This window comes from Ahaetulla prasina, chromosome 3 (assembly GCF_028640845.1).
Source record: "Ahaetulla prasina isolate Xishuangbanna chromosome 3, ASM2864084v1, whole genome shotgun sequence".
NCBI classification, from domain to species: Eukaryota; Metazoa; Chordata; class Lepidosauria; order Squamata; family Colubridae; genus Ahaetulla; species Ahaetulla prasina.
The window spans coordinates 192,369,384-192,389,105 of NC_080541.1; the positions used below are offsets into that span (position 1 = coordinate 192,369,384).

The 19,722-nt window shown below is 36.3% G+C and overlaps 1 protein-coding gene across 2 annotated transcripts in view; it reads right to left on the reverse strand.

Moving 5' to 3' along the window:
• Window positions 1-2,210: 2,210 nt before the first annotated feature.
• Window positions 2,211-19,722, reverse strand: part of NECAB3 (N-terminal EF-hand calcium binding protein 3) — a 135,323-nt gene continuing 117,811 nt past the window's right edge. For both annotated transcript variants that reach the window (XM_058178362.1, XM_058178361.1), the window contains 8 exons: window positions 11,720-11,856; window positions 10,600-10,721; window positions 8,798-8,877; window positions 7,880-7,933; window positions 6,947-7,059; window positions 4,659-4,736; window positions 4,323-4,414; window positions 2,211-3,958 (listed from right to left, as the gene is read on the reverse strand). In XM_058178362.1, coding sequence (XP_058034345.1) covers window positions 3,930-3,958; window positions 4,323-4,414; window positions 4,659-4,736; window positions 6,947-7,059; window positions 7,880-7,933; window positions 8,798-8,877; window positions 10,600-10,721; window positions 11,720-11,856 — 705 coding nt within the window. In that variant the 3' untranslated portion in view covers window positions 2,211-3,929. The remainder of the gene's footprint in view (window positions 3,959-4,322; window positions 4,415-4,658; window positions 4,737-6,946; window positions 7,060-7,879; window positions 7,934-8,797; window positions 8,878-10,599; window positions 10,722-11,719; window positions 11,857-19,722) is intronic.

The window sequence follows — 19,722 nt, forward strand, 5'->3', positions numbered from 1 at the left end:
CTAGTCTGGCACTGAGTACTACACTGGAGTTATTGAACTCCAAAGTTTCTTCCACCTGGAATTTAAAATCTAAGCCTTCATGTGTGCTGCTAAACTACTGTCAGTTTATCAACACAAATCCATTTTCTTGCAGCAATTTTGCAATTCAGTGTGGGTTGATTTTTCTTGAAATAGAAAAAAAAACTCCCTTTCTACAGTTGGCATGTGAATTCTGGAAAGATATAGGGTTGTGTTGATAACTGGACAACCTGCTTCTGACTTTGTGTATAGCACTTGAGAGCTTAAGGATGAAGCATTGTTTGACTGCCTTATCTCATGAAGAATGACTGCACAGCTGCATCCTAGTCTAACCAGGAAGATCCCAGAGGACAGATGATGGATGTTAATTTAATAGCCATTGATTTTTCTACCTGTCTTAGAACCAGGACACAGAACAGACAAGACATCTCCTAAAAAGATAAAGCTCAGGTGATATTTAATTGCAAACATTAGTGCTACTAAATTGTAGAACAACAGATTCACTATGGTTGAAAAGAAAAATCGTTTGTCAATGAGAGAATGTTTCAGGGTCAAATAGAAGGGGATATTCTTTTCTATGTTCCATAGTAAATTTTGCATAATGCATTAATGGCATATTGTAATCTGCTTTGTAAAACAATCTTTTGTAGTCTTCAATTCTCCTACCTAATCCCAGGATATTGGAGAACATTTTTTGACTTACTTGTGGTATAGAGATTTGTAATTTATTATTATTGGAGCTGTTGGAGAGTGTTGCTATTGTTCCCTAATGGGAGAAAATGTGTCACAATAATTTTTCTTGGATTTAATTAGTGTATGGGAAATACGATAGGTGAACCCAGTTTGAAGGATGTTTGCCCACAGAAACATCTATTAACACAATAGACAACACCTATTCAATTCATCAAGCTATCTTAAATATTGAAGATTGGTCGGAATGAAAATGTTTAGTGCATCAACTTGAAATATTTCAGTTACAATATACAGTATAAGAAACTCAGGTAAAATTTGAGAATTCAGTTCTGACTTTGAACAATATTTGCATCAAGGCATGTTAAAATAGTTTTAAATGTTTTGGGCAGAATGTTAAAAATTCTAACATAAAAACATAAAGATTGTATAAAAACATCCCTTAATTCTAGTTGATTTTTTTAAACTTTTCATAGTCCAGTGTTTTTTAATGCAATAAAACTATCCTTTCTGATATCTTCATTTTTATAAAAAATTGGCATTGTTAAATTGATGCATACCAACTAATTCATACTATTAAAGCAGAACCCTAGAAATGACATTATTTATACTAGGAGTAGTCAACCTTTTTATACCTACCACCCACTTTTGTATCTCTGTTAGTAGTAAAATTTTCTAACCGCCCACCGGTTCCACAGTAATGTGCCATGTATCATCGTCTGCGCATGCCTCTCGTGCATCGTGGATTGGGTTGGGGGGGGCGCCGGCTACCAGCTCTGCTTGTCTGTTACGGCGGGATGTTGTGGGGGGGGAGATGTGTGAGCTATTCTGAGATGAGGTTCTTTTGTTTGCGGTCGCATTATAGCACCATTTAGTTTCAATGTAACGTGAACTAAATTTATGCACGGACGATACAAATAGTATATTTTCAGAAATTTAAATTGACAATTTAATTAATTTAAATTTTATGAAAACCTAATGAAAATGTTTTTAAATAATGCTATGATTTTTTTTAAAAAAAGTCAATTAAATTTTTAAAAAAGGAAAGTGCTTCAATATCGGACAAAACCCCTACCGCCCACCATGAAAGCTGGAACGCCCACTAGTGGGTGGTAGGGACCAGGTTGACTACCACTGATTTATACATTTATATAATATATTAAAGAAACAAATATTGATTTTAAATAAAACTCTTTAAAAGGTTAAAAAAGAAAAAGAAAATGTTTAGTGCAGATCTTAAGTAATCAAATGTCTGCCCAGCTCTTTTTTTGACCCCTATAGAAAAAAGCAATATGTCTTCAAGAGAAATAGTTTACAAAAAATAAAATTAAAAAAACCCAACAACCCTCAAGCACATCAGCCTTTATTACAGAATATGGGACAGCATTTTTGAGGGAAGAAATTTCATTAGACTTTCTCTAGCTGCTATTTTCACATGAAGGAATTTAGGAAAATTAATCAGAAGGAACAGACTAAAATTTAGCCAGTCTATAGCAGGAGTATAGAATTGTTTATTAAGAGACAAGGAAAGTGGAGGATACAACTGTATTTTGATTACCGATTACATATGCACAAAAATAAGGTTAAATAATCAGGACTTTATTGTTTTTACAAAGCTGTTTTATGTCCTTGAATCGCAACTTATTTTGTTTGAAAATGAACAATTTCCCCATTCTTGCAGGAGAAACACTAATAAAATATAAAACGATTTACAAATGGCACAGCATCCAAGTACCATTTCTGAGAAGGCAATTTCTTCTTTTTTTTTAGATAGCATGCAAATTTCTTATTTTTAGCTCCATTTTATTTATAATAAATATATATAATAAACTATTTATAATAGTACAGGCGGTGCTTGATTGCACATTACAAAGATCAGGCAGTCTGAGATCATGAGCATATTCCACAAAATTAATCTCTTTCCCAATTTTACCTACAATTTAAAATTTAAAGAAGGTGCTGGATATTTTGTTGGAGACTCATAACTTCCATCTCAAAAAGCTAAAGTTCTTAGAAAAGGGAATAAATCGAAATAGTTTTAATCTGTGCAAGGCTGCTTGCTTGTCAAATTCTTACCATATGTTTATTTCTTCAAATCTATATTCCATGTTATATATATTTTTTTAAATTTCCAATTTCATATATCTCAGCTATTTGGTATACTTTTGCTGGCAAAAATATGTAACATAATATTATTCTGCTTAAAATGCTCAGTCATGACTGTAAAATGAAAGCATTCCTACACTCTGCCTACATTTTTGTTCATTATAATTGCTTTTGTTTTTATTTTATTTATTAAATTTAATCACCACAGATTTCCCCAATGAGACTCTGGGAGGCTTAGAGATCATAAAAAGATAAATAGAAAAGTATTTTAAGATTTTAATATTATGCCAATTAAAACTTTTTAAACTATGAAAAAAAACCCAGGAACCAAGAGGAGTTGCTTTTAAAGGTAAAATGGAAAATGGAAAAGATTTCAACTAATAGGCTAGAATTCACATCTGGATTGCAAAACTTCCAGACTAACACTGTACCAAGGGATCTATCTTCAAGCATCATTACTGAAACTAATTGTCTGCTTTGCTTCTGAATTCATACACATTTCTAAATTCAAATTCAAATTCTGAAACTGCGTAAACCCAACTGTAGCATCTAGAATTCAAATCTGGTAAGAGATCTGGAAAAAATTCAAATTCCAGACAGGATCATTTAGGCACTATATTAACTGATGGGTCCATTTCTAATGAAGTTCAACGATGTGGGAAGTAGATCCTGCTATATTTTCTTGTGATTCCAAAAATACATAATGATGTGTGCCCAGTAGATTTCCTCCTTCAGCCTTTAAAATTACCATGCCCAAATATTCTAAGTGTGTTCCCTTTGTGCATCCGCACTTGTGGCCAAAATTGTTGCATCACTATCATGCTTTAGGAATAGTCTCTTATTATAGCCAAAAGGGCAAGTAGGGCTATAATACAGGTTTGAATAATCTGTACATGAATGAAAGTCAAAGGTGTAAGTCATGTTCAAGAAAGATAACAAGGTCATCTTGTTTGCACATCTGCAGAAGAAAGGAAGCATTCCACACTTATACAGAAAAAGGAAACAACATTGCAGAGGGTAGGACGAGAATGGGCACCTCTGAAAGGAAGGCTGTATTGGAAAGATGGTTCTTGATCCATCACATGCTGGTTGTGTTGAGATAATATGGGGAGCTGTCAGTTATTATTCATAATCCACCAGGAAGCTAAAGGAAGAAATGAAAACATTTACAAACTTTAAAGAGGCACAATATGCTAAGCTTAACATGGCTTAATAATTATGTTTTACAATCTGGCTCTATTTTTATTTAGTTATTAAATTTATTATTCCGCCCATCTCACCAAAGGTGTAAAATTGCACAATTGTGACCATAGCCTGAAAACTGCTAATTCTTAAAATATGGGTATCAAACTGAGAAGTGTCACAGTGTCAAAGCTTGTGTTCGGCTCACCAGAAGAAACAGAAAATCAGCTGCCTATTAAGCATTCCTGGAGAAAATCTATCTATGTGGTTGCTAAGAATTGACATGGACTTGATGGCACATAATCAATCACTAAGCATTATCTTACCTGGGAACAGCATAGTAGTCAAGAGCTCTGGAGCATCCAAAAGATCAGTAATGGCATGCTGGAACTTCTTACTATTATCTGACTGTAGATGGCTAGAAACAAACAAACAAAAAAGATTTAAAAAAAAGAAAAATTAGAACAGAGTGACTTGGGCACTTTCTTCATCTAAGGGCAAAAAGTATCAGGGTTTGTATATTTGAATGTCTGAACTTTGCTAAACCTAACAGGAATCTTTCACATGCACAGCCCCTGTTTTCCTCATAAAAAATGCAAATCACTTCTGTGGAATTGTACTTTTAACCTTGATATAAGTTGTTGATAATTTTTAGGAATCACCTTCTCCAAGATACTACATCTTGCCATAATTCATAGAGGATGAAGGAGGTATCACTCGCCAGTTTATGGGCAGACACACTGCAAGCAAAAAAAGGGAAGATATTAGGAAAAAATATTATTACTATATATCATAAACCATGCTGTGTATATACATAGGATGCCAGCTGGCTCTTCCATCGTAACACCTCCTCCTAAATGATTCATGAATGAATTTCTTCTACCGCCCTCAAAGAAAAGATCATTATTTTCATTTTTTATTAATCATTGTTTTCAATTATATTTCATTATGAATTATTTCTTTTTAAAGGAACACGTAATGGTTGTGAAAGTTAATTACCCAGTCTATATACAATGGATCTCCCATTCTCACCACCATCATTTCATAACCTTCAGAATCCAACCCATGGCAGCCCATAATTTGTCCTCACTGCAGTTGCCTTTGGAACATTGAACTCCAAGTCTTCTGCTTGAAAACTCACACTGGAGCAGTTTCTCTTTTGCCATAACTCAACCAGAAAGAAATTGGCATGGGATGGGATGGCATGGAATCATGGGGGCATGGAACTGATACAGAGGTGTGTCTATGGAGATTCTCAGTCATCCAGGTCATGATACAAAGGTGTGATAAGCAACAGAATCTGAAGTTTTTAATCTGAAAGGATGCCTTTCACTTGACCTCTAAGAAAATGAATAGATATAATAATATTCTTCATTAAGAGTAATCGATTATTCTGAAACTTAACTTAGTATGACCCATTAAGCAAATGGATCACAGAATCGTTATGTTTGCCCCAAGACTATTGCTAAACATGCTAGCCATCACATTGTCCCCATCGCCCCTTTTATCTCCTGATAATGTTCATCCATTTTTTCTTATAGTGTCCTAGAGACTGGCAGAGAGTGATTTGGAGAAATGCATACTTTGATGCCCCCCAGGAGACTGGCAAATGTACCTAACATGGGAAAAGATTGAGGGAACAGAATATGATACTGAGCTGCTGTTTTGTGCAGTAGTTTAATGTGGAGCACAGATGTAACTCTACTGTAGAAGTTATACATTTTATTTATTTATTCGGTTTGAGTGCAGCTTCATTCCAGATGTCTCTGGGTGTCTCACAGCATACACATAATGAACCAAAAACAAGCACAGAAAGCGCTCAAAATAATCATAAAATAGCAGTCCAACAACAAAGCAAACGTCATGCATAATAAAATTTATTTTTATTCACCATTTCCATACTGAGTGAAATTTAGCATTTAATTCAGAATGCGTAGAGACTCTGAATGCCAGAATTTATTTTGTCCTACAGTTGCTAACTGTAGTCTGAACATTCGAATAAACTATAAAGATAGGGTAATATTCCTGTTTGAAATCAGATTAATTTTCTTCATTTCAGTGTGTGTGTGTGTGTGTGTGTGTTGTGTGTGTGGTTAAAGGTAAAGGTAAAGATTCCCCTTGTACATGTGTGCTAGTCGTTCCCAACTCTAGGGGGCAATGCTCATCTCTGTTTCAAAGCCAAAGAGCCAGCGCTGTCCAAAGACATCTCCGTGGTCATGTGGCCGGCATGACTCAATGCCAAAGGCACACAGGACGCTGTTACCTTCCCACGAAAGGTGGTCCTTATTTTTCTACTTGCATTTTTATGTGCTTTCAAATTGCTAGGTTGGCAGAAGCTGGGACAAGTAATGAGAGTTCACCCCTAGGGATTCGAACCACTGACCTGTTGACCTTTTGATCGACAAGCTCAGCATCTTAGCCACTGAGCCACCACATCCCTTGTGTGTGTGTTTAAATGGTACTAAATGAAGCATTAATTAAGGTTGATTCTTTCTTGCTTTTTTTTTTTTTTGGTAAGGTCACAGTCTATTTGCAGCTCCATTTCAGGCAGTTAGTAGCATGTTTCAATTGCTAAGAATACTCCTGAGCGGCTCTTATAATGATAACACTAGGAAGAACAGGATGGGACTGAACTCAAAGCCACCCTTATGAACTATATATTTGTTTTCCGTGTTTTTATTACATAAAAGAAGCAAGAGTCCATTTTTGTAAAGAGTCTGCCTCTTGTATTTCAGTATCCAGCTACTTTATGGATCTGTTTGCTGAAAAGTGAACTTCAGGATATCGGGGTTAGCGTATAAAACAACACTCCATAAACATAAACAATTTCCTTCAATTACTGAGAGAAAAGTAAGGTTCATAATGCTGAAAGAAGGGAGCTTTGTTATCTTTTTCTAAATACACATCTCATCCAAACAACCTATAAAAAAACAGTGTCTTGGAGACTTACTGTAGGCAACTGCTGTGTCCAGCTGTGGTTTCTGTGTAGGTTTGGAGAATTTGGCAAAATGCCACTAATCCACTTTCTGCCACTGAGATCTGTCTCTGTGCCACCAAGATGTGCTGCCAAAATGGGAAATGGGAATGAGCCAAAGGAGGGAAATTTTGCAATTTCTATTAATGTAGACTTAGAAATGCTATGCAAGTCAGAGATAACTTTAAAGGCACCCACCCACTAAAAACGTGTATTCTTGACCCACGTCCAGTCTCACAATCATATTTTACTAGTATCATCTCTGGCTGCCAATTGGCCAGCTATTCCATTCTCTCCTGAGAATTCCAATGGAAGACTCAGAAAAGTGGAATCACACTTAGAATTCTCCCCCTTTGCCCAATCTACTGGACTACCTCAAAGGGGTGAGGGAATAGAATATATCCACACAGGATACATCAGAACTATTAATAGAATTAATCAGGAAAGTTGTGGGGGAGGGGGAGAACTAAGAGCTGAGATAGGGAAGAAATGGCAGGAGCAGTACATAGGACGAGGTGGAAACCCTAGCCAATTGGCAACCATTTGTTCTGCACTTCCAAAGAAAATGCAGTGAAAAAGGAATTAGGGTCAGGAGTCAGGATACGTGGATAAAATGATTATTTTTGAAAGTTAAGATAGAATGCAAACATGTTTCCCTATTTTTGTCAAACTGGTATAAAAATGCTGCGCTATGGTGAACTAATCTATAGTAGCCTTTCTTTTCTTTTATTCTCAAATGTTGCTGAATTTTTCCTTTATAGCCACCAATATATGAATTACTTTAATTCTCTCTCTCTCTCCCTCTTATTATTTCTACTAATAGAGTTCTAATATATGAATTGGCTTGTTTCTAGCACCACCACCACAATACACAATCAAATAAACACAAAGCACAGTCCAGAAACTCACAGAATCTGTTCCTTTGCAGACCATATTATGTTTCAGAGGTTCCAGCCTTGGATTCTAAGTGTACAGAAATGCAGAATTATTATGAAAGGAAATATGTTACAGAGTGGTTGAGATATATACTTGATTTCACATAACTATCCTCTTCACTAGGAATTCACAATCATTTCATTATTCCTTATTTCACACTGAATACACTGCACTGTTTATACATGACTACTGACAAAGAGCTGCATAAATAATTCTGTACTCTGCAAGCAACATTTCTTCATCCATGGACAATTCTCGCAATTGAAGAAAAAGCCATTTTGATACAACCTGATTTTAAAATTTCACTCCCCGTTCTCCTTAAAACATACAGTACTCCACCTGACAGATGGGCATTCTTTATGTACAGTATATCTCTTGCATATCTCAGAAATTATGTCTGAACATACTAGCCATACACAGATGTTTGAAACTTCCCTGGTTAATTTTGGTTGCTTTTGAGCCTCTTTGAAAACTTGAGTTCATGAACATTTCTTCATAATCTAGCCTTTTGCAGGATTGAATGTAATTCTTAAAAGTTGATCGAAATAGGACTTTAAATTCTAGTTAAGAATAGAAGCTCAGTACAAGAATTAATAAAACTGTCAAGCATCTCTGAGGAGTTTTTAGGTTTCACAGTAGTGAGAAAATTTATAACAAATCTAGGCAAGTGTCACTAGAGACAATCTTACTACATTTGATGCTCAAAGGCCCCTTTGGTATATCAAGAGAAAACCAGGACTAAGAAAAATGAGACACGTACATGTTAACTATGTTGTGAGTTATTGAGCTTGTTTGGATCCAATTCCAAAACACTTTAAACAATAATAAGTGTCATGGGAAAATGCTTCAAGATAAAGTTTCCATTTTAACAGTTTTTATTTGCTGGCCCACCTTACATTCCAGTTTGCCGATGAGTTGTTGAAGCTGAGTAATTTCAGATGGCCATTGGCTATCAGTTTCCACACAAACACCTGAATGTAATGCCAAGAGAAAGAAGACTCAGCCAAAATCATAGAGAAGTAGCTTTCCCAGCAAATGACATATCAAAAAAACCATTCTAGTAGGATTGAGTCAGTTTTTGTACAGGATAGCAGTTAAGGCATCAGGCTAGGAACTAGGAGACTTTGAATTCTAATTCTGACTTAGGAACGAAACCATATAGCTTATCTCAGCTGAGTACTTTCTCTCAATCCTAGGAAGGAGGAAATGGCAAACTACTTCTGAAAAATCTTGCCAAGAAAGTTGCAGGGACTCCAGTTAGTCTCCAAGACTAGTCTCCATCAGCATGATTGAATTAAAAGAAAAAGAACTGAAAGCTAAGTATCAGACATGAGAAACTGTCATTCTTTTTGTCACAGATATATCTATATTTTACTCCTCTTCAACTCCCTGCCCACTCTATTCCACAAAGGAAAATGATAGTACATTTTCTTTGATACTTTCCGTAAAACAACAAATATTAAATAATTTCCTGCTTTACATAACAGAAACCAAAACCTAGACTGGAAACTGCTAAACCATTATAGGAATTATATTATCATTAGTGAGCATCTTTTCCCATGCCACTCTTGTGATGAAAACAGTAACATGGGAAAGCCTTGGCGTGTTGCTTATTCACAAATCAGAAATGCTGCTCTTTCAAGCTGTTCTCAAGAACCTAGTTAAACCTAACTGTCCAGTTAGATGTGATGGGGAACGAATGGTTAACCAGGTCTCCCTCAGTGTGTTTCTTGATGAAGGACATCTCATTTGTTTACTTAAAAAAATCATCCCAAACATTTTTGGGAGTAAAAGTCTAAGGGGCCTTATGTAACTACAGCTTTGCAGAAATTTAAGAAAACATTTCCTTCAATAAAGCCTTAGTAAAAGGGATCCCTCAAAGTGTTGAAGTGTGACGGTCCTTTATTAAGTAGAGTAAAGTTGAATCAATTTTACAGTTTCAGTATCAGTGATTCAATGGAATGGGAAAACTTTCTGAAAGTGAATCACTTCCAATTTACATACCACAAAATGTAATGTAAAAGTCCTATATAACAAGATAATAATCAAATCAAGTCACAGAGTCAACAGCTAAAAGCATTGTAGCTCGAACATTGGGCAGCTGAAAACCAGGAGTTAAGACTGATTTGAATGCATGCATAAATAAAAGTATATGGGAGAAGAAGAAAACCAATAAGCACCTCAAAATTATCTAGGGGAACATTCCAGAGTTCAGGTCAACTACAGAAAAGGCCTGGCCACTATTAACAAGATGGCACTTAGGCAATCTTCAGACATGCAGCAGGACCTTCCCTGATGAACCTGATCAAGTGGTGAAGATAATCTGTCATGTAATCTGGTCCTAAATTGCTTAGAGTCTTCTATGTCATAAGCAAAACCCTTCAGCTGGAGGCAGCCAATGCAACTGCTTCTACAATGGTGCTACACTCTACTAGTTCCAGTTCTCAGATGAAGCACAAGGGCAGCTCCACACTGAGCACAGTAGACCATTAAAAGTGTCCTTTAGCCTTCAAATGAAGCTTATCTGTAAACTAGCTATGATGTTAATTGAATATTTTGTGTAAGTTATTAGGTTACTGTTTTCTCTATTCAAGCATTGTTGAGCCTTTTTTTTTCTTCAGTTAATGCTCTGCAGCAAAGCATGCTCATACTAATGCAAATCTGGGAATCAGAATAACGAAAGCTGCCAATACCTGTGGTTAGCATCCCAGAATATGGATCTGTAGGGGAATAGCAGATGTTCTTCTGAATTCTTCGACCACATCTTTTTGTAGAGTGTTGACCAATTAAAGCTTCTGATTTGTTCATATTATTCCTAGAAAGTATAACAATACGTATGCTAAGAATAATCACTAGCTTGTCATCTCTGATTCTGCTTGCACAATTCCTCATTTTTCATGATAACAATACAAATTGAGAAATAAAAGGCATGATCTAAATATACATGTGAGCTAAAATATATGGGGCTTTCATTCACCTTCCTTTGTTTTTAACTGTTTAATTCACCAGTAATGCAAAACATTACTGCAGAAATATTGCCAGCTGAGGTTTTATTTCAGGGAGATTGATCAGGGATACTAATGTCCAATTCTAATGATATTCTACTTACCTGTTTTTCCCCACTTACAATTAACAAATTGTACAATTAACAAGGCAGATTCCTACTGGTGGTTTACATCATCTTCTAATGCATTCCAACATTATTGAGTCAATACAACTATAATGACAACAAGCTTTACTCAGGGGTGAAATCCAGCAGGTTCTGACAGATTCTGGAGAACTGGTAGCGGAAATTTTGACCAGTTCGGAGAACTTGTAGCGAAAATTTTGAATAGTTCAAAGAACCGGCAAATACCACCTCTGGCTGGTCCCAGAGTGGGGTGGGAATGGAGATTTTACAATACCCTTCCCCCAGGAGTGGGGAGGGAATGGGGATTTTGCAGTGTTCTTCCCCTGCAGTGGGGTGGGTATGGATATTTTGCAGTATCCTTCCCCTGCCATGCCCATCAAGCCACACCCACCAAACCACACCCACAGAACCGGTAGAAAAAAAAATTGGATTTCACTACTGGCTTTACATCTTCAACAGTGCACTCATCTGGAGAATGCTTATTTTGTGAATAGTAAAGAAGCCCATACAAAAAAGCAGACAGGGAGAAAAAAAACCCCACCCTAAAATTGTAGATATGGTAGAACTAACCTTTGTAGATTAGATGAGGAGTCTTAGAAAATGATAGAAACTGAGTTCAACCCCACTCTTAATTCTTTAGCTTCTCTTTTGCATCTGCTATATTGCCCAGATAGTTGTTTTACCTTTCTCGGCCACTCTGTTCTTCAATAGTATCTGCAGCACACTCTAGGGAGACTTGCAGAGACTGTATCTGGTTCATCGTCTCCCTCAGAAGGAAACGGGTTACAAACTGCTCCATCTTGGAGGAACTCTCATATGCCTGTAGGAGTTAAAGAGGCAGCTGAGTACTAATAGTTAATTTCTCCCAGGGCTGCTAGAGTAGGGAAAGAGAATATTTTAGGTCATTTTATTCCACTCAACAAAGGACCAACAGTTACTCTAAAAGTACTACACTTTTTGTTAGTGTTGCTGCAAAAGACTCTACCTTTGACATTTTCTGGAAAGAAATTTACATGCAGATTTCGTGTCCTATAAACTGCGCTCATATTATAAAGTACCCAAATATCATTTGGAAATTTGTTATATTGACTTCTTCTGAAATTTTCTACTGCAATGAGATAGTGCATATAAAGCAGGAATGAAATGCTCCCGGTTCGGACCGGATCGGCCAATCCAGTAGCAATGGTGGCGGGTGGTTCAGAGAACCAGTAGCAAAAATCTCTGCCACCCCAGCCCCCACCCATGCCTACCCAATCGCCTAGTTGCCTGCTTGCTGCTTCTTTCAGAAAATGCTTTTAAAAGGTAAAAAAAGGCTCTGATGATCACAGCTGAGCTGCACAATTGTCAGAGCCTCCCTTTTTTTACTTTTAAAAACATTTTTTTACAACCTATTCGGCCAAATAGGTTGAAAAAAAATGCTTTTAAAAATAAAAAAAAATTGCGCGCTACAGCTGATCACCCTCCCACATGCTGTTCTACTTACCCCATCTCCTTTTGGTGTACACTGTGCACGCACACCTCACATCTGGTCCATGGTGCGCAGTGTGCATGCGTCCGCACAATATGCATGCTGTTCTGTCCCCCTCACCTCTGTCTGAGTGATGACTTAATTAGCTGGCAACTATCAGCTCTGGCAGCAAACTAGCGAGCATCTGCCAAGTGTCTCTGTTATCTCTCTTGATGCTGATGAGTCAACCAGGAACAAACAGTACTTCAACTCTAATTAAGCAGTTGATTTGCTTGCCACGAAGTGGTATAGCAGCCCTTGCTGCTTTTATATCCTGTGGGGTGTGGCTTCATGACTCAGGACTTCCTAGGCCTGCCCCACCCCTGCTTCTGTTGTTCCCGCCTCTCCTGCCTACGAAACCTAGGGTCCAGCCAGGCCTGATTGCCATCAGCCGGGTCTGGAGGCGTGACCTGGGGGGGGGAAAGAGTCAGGGGATGGAGGCCTCGTTATCTCCTCCACCTGGCCTGCCTCTGGCTCCTGGAGCTGAGCCAGGGAAGCCGGTGCTCCCGAGGTAAGTCCTGATGGTCCTTCCCCCTCACTTTCCGAGTCACTTTCTGGCAGGGGCCCCGGCTCAGGGGGTGCAGACACAACACATGCCCAGTCAGCAAACTGGTAGTAAACCGGTTCAGATTTCATCACTGATATAAAGGTATTTAACACTGAGTTATGCTATAAACAAAGAGCCATTACTTTCATGAAGATTGAAACAAAAGATCTTTGTTCAATGAAGCCAGAACCCAGGCAACAATATATAGGAACTGTGAGAAGCTTTTCTGCTGCCCTGCTTTTCTCCACTATGAATCAGCAACAGGGATGATCTATATAAAACAGTTACTTCAATTTTCATCCATCCAGATAAATTACTACTGTATCATGAGCCTAGACTTAATAGACCTGGCCTCTTTGTATAACTATGAATTAACTTATCTAGCATTACTATTTGTGTCCTGAAATCATCTGTACAATCTAGTTATATGTTTAATAAAATATAACAATATAACCCTTTTGTTAATAGAATCTTTTAGAAGATGCAAATTAACATATTGCTAAGGTCTGCTTCCGAACAACCCATAATGTTAATCAAAGTTTAAAATATGCTTATATATCCACACCTGGCTGAAAATCTGGGGATGAGTAGAGTACAAAGTACAAAGTCTCAGTTTTGATCAAATGAGAAATTGGTTTATTAAAGATTGATGTAATTGTAGTGAAAAGGCTCAGATCTTCACATACAGGTAAAAACTCATTTGAAGTTTGGTAGTAGTAGTAGTAGTAGAAGTAATATTATCACTGCTACTACTTTATAGCATCTTATAAAAACATCCACATTGGCCTGCTTTCAATTTGCTTTCCCGCTGTCCCCCCATTTGCAAAACAAGTAAAAGAAAATACACACAATTTAATACTAGTTGCCAATTACTAAAAACTAAATTATTTTTTGCAGCTTCTGAAGGACATGCAAGTTTGTTCAAAGTTCAATAAACCAAAGGTACCTCTCATTCTTAGAAGAAAAAAAAATATCTAGAACATTTAGAATAGTGTTTCCTATCCCAGGAATCTTCAGATCTATTGAAGTCTTATTTGTCTATTTATCTGAGTGACTATACTCAGGTTAAAACTTTTCAAAATAGCAAAAATAAAATATATCAATCTCATTCAAAGCCAGTCAAAATCTTATTCACAACTTCCATAATTCCTAATTATGGAAACAAACTAAAACACCCAAAATAAACAGATGTCCTTTTAATATATTCTTGGAATTGGTTTTTAATTACAATGAATAACATTAGTTGATTAATCTAGAGATTGTTTACACTTCTAATTTGGGAATCTAATTCATCAATAAATCTTTTGATGTTTTATCTTTCCTAATTCATGAACATTATAATAGTAATAAATAGACAACAATGTACCCAATTATATTTTTCTTACATGATTAAACTTTTATTTGCCATTTTCTATTCATGAAGATATAACTTGAATCCTAATGTCTAATTAAATAGGAATAACAATTGTTTTCAGTTATTAAATGGAATACATATTAATGTAATAGAAATTTGCCATATGCTCTGAATTTTAAAGAGTTATATTATGTAAGTCACAGAACATGGGAGAAACCGTAAATCACAGGATGGGCTCTTAACAAATAAATTCATCTAAACAAGATCACAATACATTCATCTCCTAAACTGATATTAATAACTGTGTTCTGGAAAAAGATACTGAGATAATAATGAGATGTTACAAGTCAGTTCAGAAAGAATGAGACTGTCATCAGACTTAGTTTTCAATTTTATCTCTGCCAAAGTATATATTTTTCTTTGGATTAATCATGAACTATAAGGCACATTCTGCATTTGTAATTTGGTCAGGATCCATAAAGCTACTTAGTTTCTATAAACAAAATTGCAAAATGGCTGTTGCTTGCACTTACGGTAAGTCAACCTGTACAATAATAACAGTAAGGATTGATAGTAATGAATACAAAAAATAATAGAAAAAAGGAATAGTCCATTATTGCATCTTTACAGAGGATATTACTATTACTGTTGCTAATTTTCATCATAAAAGGAGGAGGGAAAAGTCCAATCAATGAACATAGCATATTAAGGAAATTAATATTCATGAATCATGTTTTCCACACAAGAAGTGATATTGACAGGCTCTGCTTTGCAGAATAAAAGGGAAGGGGATTACTTTGAGTAAACCAAAATATAGAAGAAGAGAAATATAGATTGAATTATTATATCAGACACAGTAAGGAATCACTGCTGGTGCATGTTTGCAAAGAAAAAGTAATAAAGAATCAAGAGTTTACAAAACAGAAGCAACTAAAAACTGAATTAATACCAGAAACTCAGACCAAAATGTACATATGGAAGAGTACCTAGAACCCTGCTAGATAGCTTGATATCCAATGGTTGATATTTATCTAGGTGAAAAATAGTATAATACAACTTGGACAGAAAGGGAAGGCAACAGTGTGAAGTGAGTAATACTGTGATTGTGACGTGCAAACTGAGATGTGATGGGAAAGTGGGACTAAAGTTGCTGAATCTTGGGAGAAAATGTTCTTCCAAAGGATAGAAGCAGCAACAGAGGAAGCATATTTCTTGTGTTTTCATCAAGACTTTTAACCACTAAATATATTGATCATGCCATCAGCCTATGCAAATGTCTAGAGTACAAGTAGCTGGCTATGTAAACTGGCTGCCCTCTAATTTCATGGCTGCCACTCATGATTAATGATCAGGATTAGAAAATACCACAGCTGAGGATGATAATGATAAAATGGAAATAACAGTTGGACATAATAGAAACTAAGAAGATTCCAAATGCTTCCACATAACTGTGAGTGAGGAAGAAAAAAACTCCATGATTTTATTTATGCAACATAGCAATTCTACCACTGATGTATTCCTTTTTGCCACAATAGCCATTCTTAATTTTTTAAGATGCTATAAACCAAAAGCATTACTGTATATTAGGTTTAAGAATAAATAAGTGGCAAGAGAGCAACAATGAGTGTAATATAGGTAGTGTGCTGTAATTAGAATTAAACATTGCCTAAAAATCAGTCACCTAGTCAAAGTTTTAGAATACTTGTTTGCAAATATTTGTTAATTATAAGCAAGCCCAAGACCTGAAACCAAATCTAAATCAAGTGTATCTATCTATCTATCTATCTATCTATCTATCTATCTATCTATCTATCTATCTATCTATCTATCTACCTACCTACCTACCTACCTACCTACCTACCCATCTATCTATCATCTGTTTGTATTCCATCTCTATTACTTTTACAAATAATTCAAGGGATGAATAGATTCAACACACCTTCCTCCTTTCTATTACATTGTACTGACAGAGAGTGGCTGACCCAAGATAACCCAGCTGGGTTTCATGGGTAATGAGGGACTTGAACTCATGGTCTCTTTTTTTTATTCTGTGTACTGAAAACAAATGTTGATTGCAGGAATAATCGGGAAGTCCAAACATAGGAAATAGCATACATGCATGAAAGGGGTATGTATGTGTATAAATATGAATATGAATAAAGAAGATAAGGACCTGATGAATTATGGGATACCAAAAAGTATTCTGAGTTAAGGAATGGAGAAGATGTCAAAGCGCTCACAATGAATTTCAAGAAGAAAAAAGGGAAGCATTTCCACAAAGAAATTTTGCTCCATGTAATTTCTTTGAAGATCTTCATCAATCATTAGCATTTGCCAGTTAATTGTTCTGAACTCTTTTATATTCAGTGGAAAAGGAGAGCTAGAGGAGGAAGATGTCTCTTGATTTATTTAAAGGCAATGCACTGCCAAGCAGCAAACGGTTAGCTCCAGCATACTTCAACTGTGACCACAGGAGCTTTCCGTCCTGCTATTTTTAGCCTTATAAATATGCTAATTGATCCTTTCTTCTTCCACCTTGTCTCTGCTTTCAGAATTCTATTTGTTGGAAATAGGATAAACATATATTCCAGTAATGGATACATAACAACCCTAAAGCTTCTGATTTGAAATTGCTTCTTATTTTTCTCATTGCTGGTGGTAAAGAAATGGAGAAGGCTAGGGAAGTTAATGAAAAATCAAAAAACACAGAAAATATTATGTGAATACATATGACAGAATATGTCTGGAAATGTGGAATTTTACTTGGATATTTATTGTGTTGTGGGTGGGTGCTGTGGGCAGACACCATGGAATACAGGCAGGCATGACACATGACACACAGAATCATCTACTGCAATATCCTTCCTGTAAAAGACTACTTCAGCTTCAATCGCAATAATTCAAGAGCAAACAATAGATTCAAACTTAATGTCAACCGCTTCAAACTTGATTGCAGAAAATATGACTTCTGTAACAGAGTTGTTAATGCTTGGAACTCATTACCAGACTCTATAGTCTCTACTCAAAATCCCAAAATCTTCAACCAAAAACTGTCCACTATTGACCTCACCCCATTCTTAAGAGGACAATAAGGGGCATGCATAAGAGCACAAATGTGCCTACCGTTCCTGTCCTATTGTTTCCTTTCATTATAACAAATTAACATGGTTGTTGCATACTTTTGCTTATATATATATATTTTTCTTTTATAATGTGTTGATTTTCTTATGTTGATGTTTGTGTATACTGATGTGACAAAATGAATTAAAAAAAAACAGTGGAAGCAGGAGCAATTTCCAACTTCCTTGTGATTTTCCAATTAGCTTTGCTTTATTGGAAATCACAGTCACGTGACCTCATCTCACTGTGATGATGTAATTGCGAACCAGGCACCAAGTGCCAAGATCATAATCATGTGATGGCTGGAATTCCAAGCCGGATCATAAATCCCTCCCCTTGTTCCACACTGTTGTAACTTTGAATGGTTCTGAACAACTGGTCATAACCCAAGGACAATCTGCACTATATATTTTGGTAGGTGGTTTTATAATATCCTAAATCAACATTTTAAATTTTAACACACAGTTTTGTATGGTGAGTACCACTGGAAAATGAAAATTAAAGATAAATGTCTAAAAATCTCACTTTTAAATACTTGACAGGCCAGCAGCCCCATTTGGAGATGTCAAGGTACCACATTACAAAACTATTTATATTGCTAACATGCAAGATATAAACACTTTGTATGTGCACATCTGTGTATGTGTATGTATGTGCGTATTAGTCCCTAACACTCCTTAATAATGGCTAGATTGTCTGGAATGGCTAAGAATGGAAATGTCGCAATATCTTTAGGTTTATAGCTTATATATATATTACATACATACATACATACATACATACATGTGTGTGTGTGTATTGCTAATTGTATACTAAAAAGAACTCCAGTTTTCTGTCATTAGTTATAATTAGACTACTAGATCAATTGCTTTATTTGTGAATGTATCCATTAAGGCATTATATTTATTAACCACTACACAACCTATGACCATTGGGTCATGCTTTCAGAGATATTTCCTTGCTAGATTCTTTGATGCCTTCAAACAATGATAGAACTTCTAATTTACTGCATTTACTGGAAAAGTTAGGATACATTCAGAGATGTATTTGCCTTGAATATAGCCTGTGTTGCACTGTATAGCACAGTCAAACATCAACACAGGAAATGTTTTATGACATTTTGTATTATGTCATAAACTGGTTTATGATGACTTTTATGTCACAAAGTTTTTTAATGTAAAAATTGCCAAAATTTCAATTCCAGGAGCTATGGGCCCCAGATTTTAGACTCATTCTGTAAATTAGCCCATTTACGTACCTTGGTTCAATTTTGCTCTAAACTGTCCAGTTTTTTGCTGCTGTTCAACAAAAAGGAACTTTCCCCAGCCTCCAGATACGTTGGGACTCTAATCAAGACCATCATGTTGAGAAGGCCATTTAGTATAGTATAGCTATAGTTTAGCTATGAACCACAGTGGCGCAGTGGTTAGAGTGCAGTACTACAGGCTACTTCTGCTGACTGCTGGCTGCCTACAAATTGGCAGTTCAAATCTCACCAGGCTCAAGGTTGACTGGGCCTTCCATCCTTCCGAGGTGGGTAAAATGAGGACCCAAATTGTTGGGGGCAATATGCTGACTCTGTAAACTGCTTAGAGAGGGCTGTAAAGCACTGTAAGCAGTATATGTGCTATTGCTATGTGCTATTGCTATGATTACAGCCATAAAGGGCTTGGTAATATATATATACCTCAACCATTGTAAGATCATCTAGTGAAGTTGCATGACATCATAATTGTTTCTGGTGTTAGAGCATCTGGTTCAGATAGAGCTGGTAGCAACATTGCTACAACTGCTTCCCAAGGAGGAAAGACCACTAATTTGGTGGTATGATGGGAAATAACACCTCCCACAGGAATGTTAAAAGAACTAAGCCTGAAAAGAACACAGACCAAGAAAAAAACAAAGAAAAAAGAGGGCTTCTTGTTCTCCTTAAAAAAGACCAGGCCACCGTAAGTACTAGTTGACCTATTTATTTAGAGTTTTTTGACTTATTATTTTTGGTTTTCCATCGCTTCCTCACAAGTCAGCCTTTACCTGTATGGCCTACATTTTAGACACATGGATGTCAATTCCCAGAATTCACCAACCAAGATGTCTGTACTGAGAATTCTGAAAGGAGAAATCTTTATTTCTAGTCGTGCACGTTCAGAAAGCATTG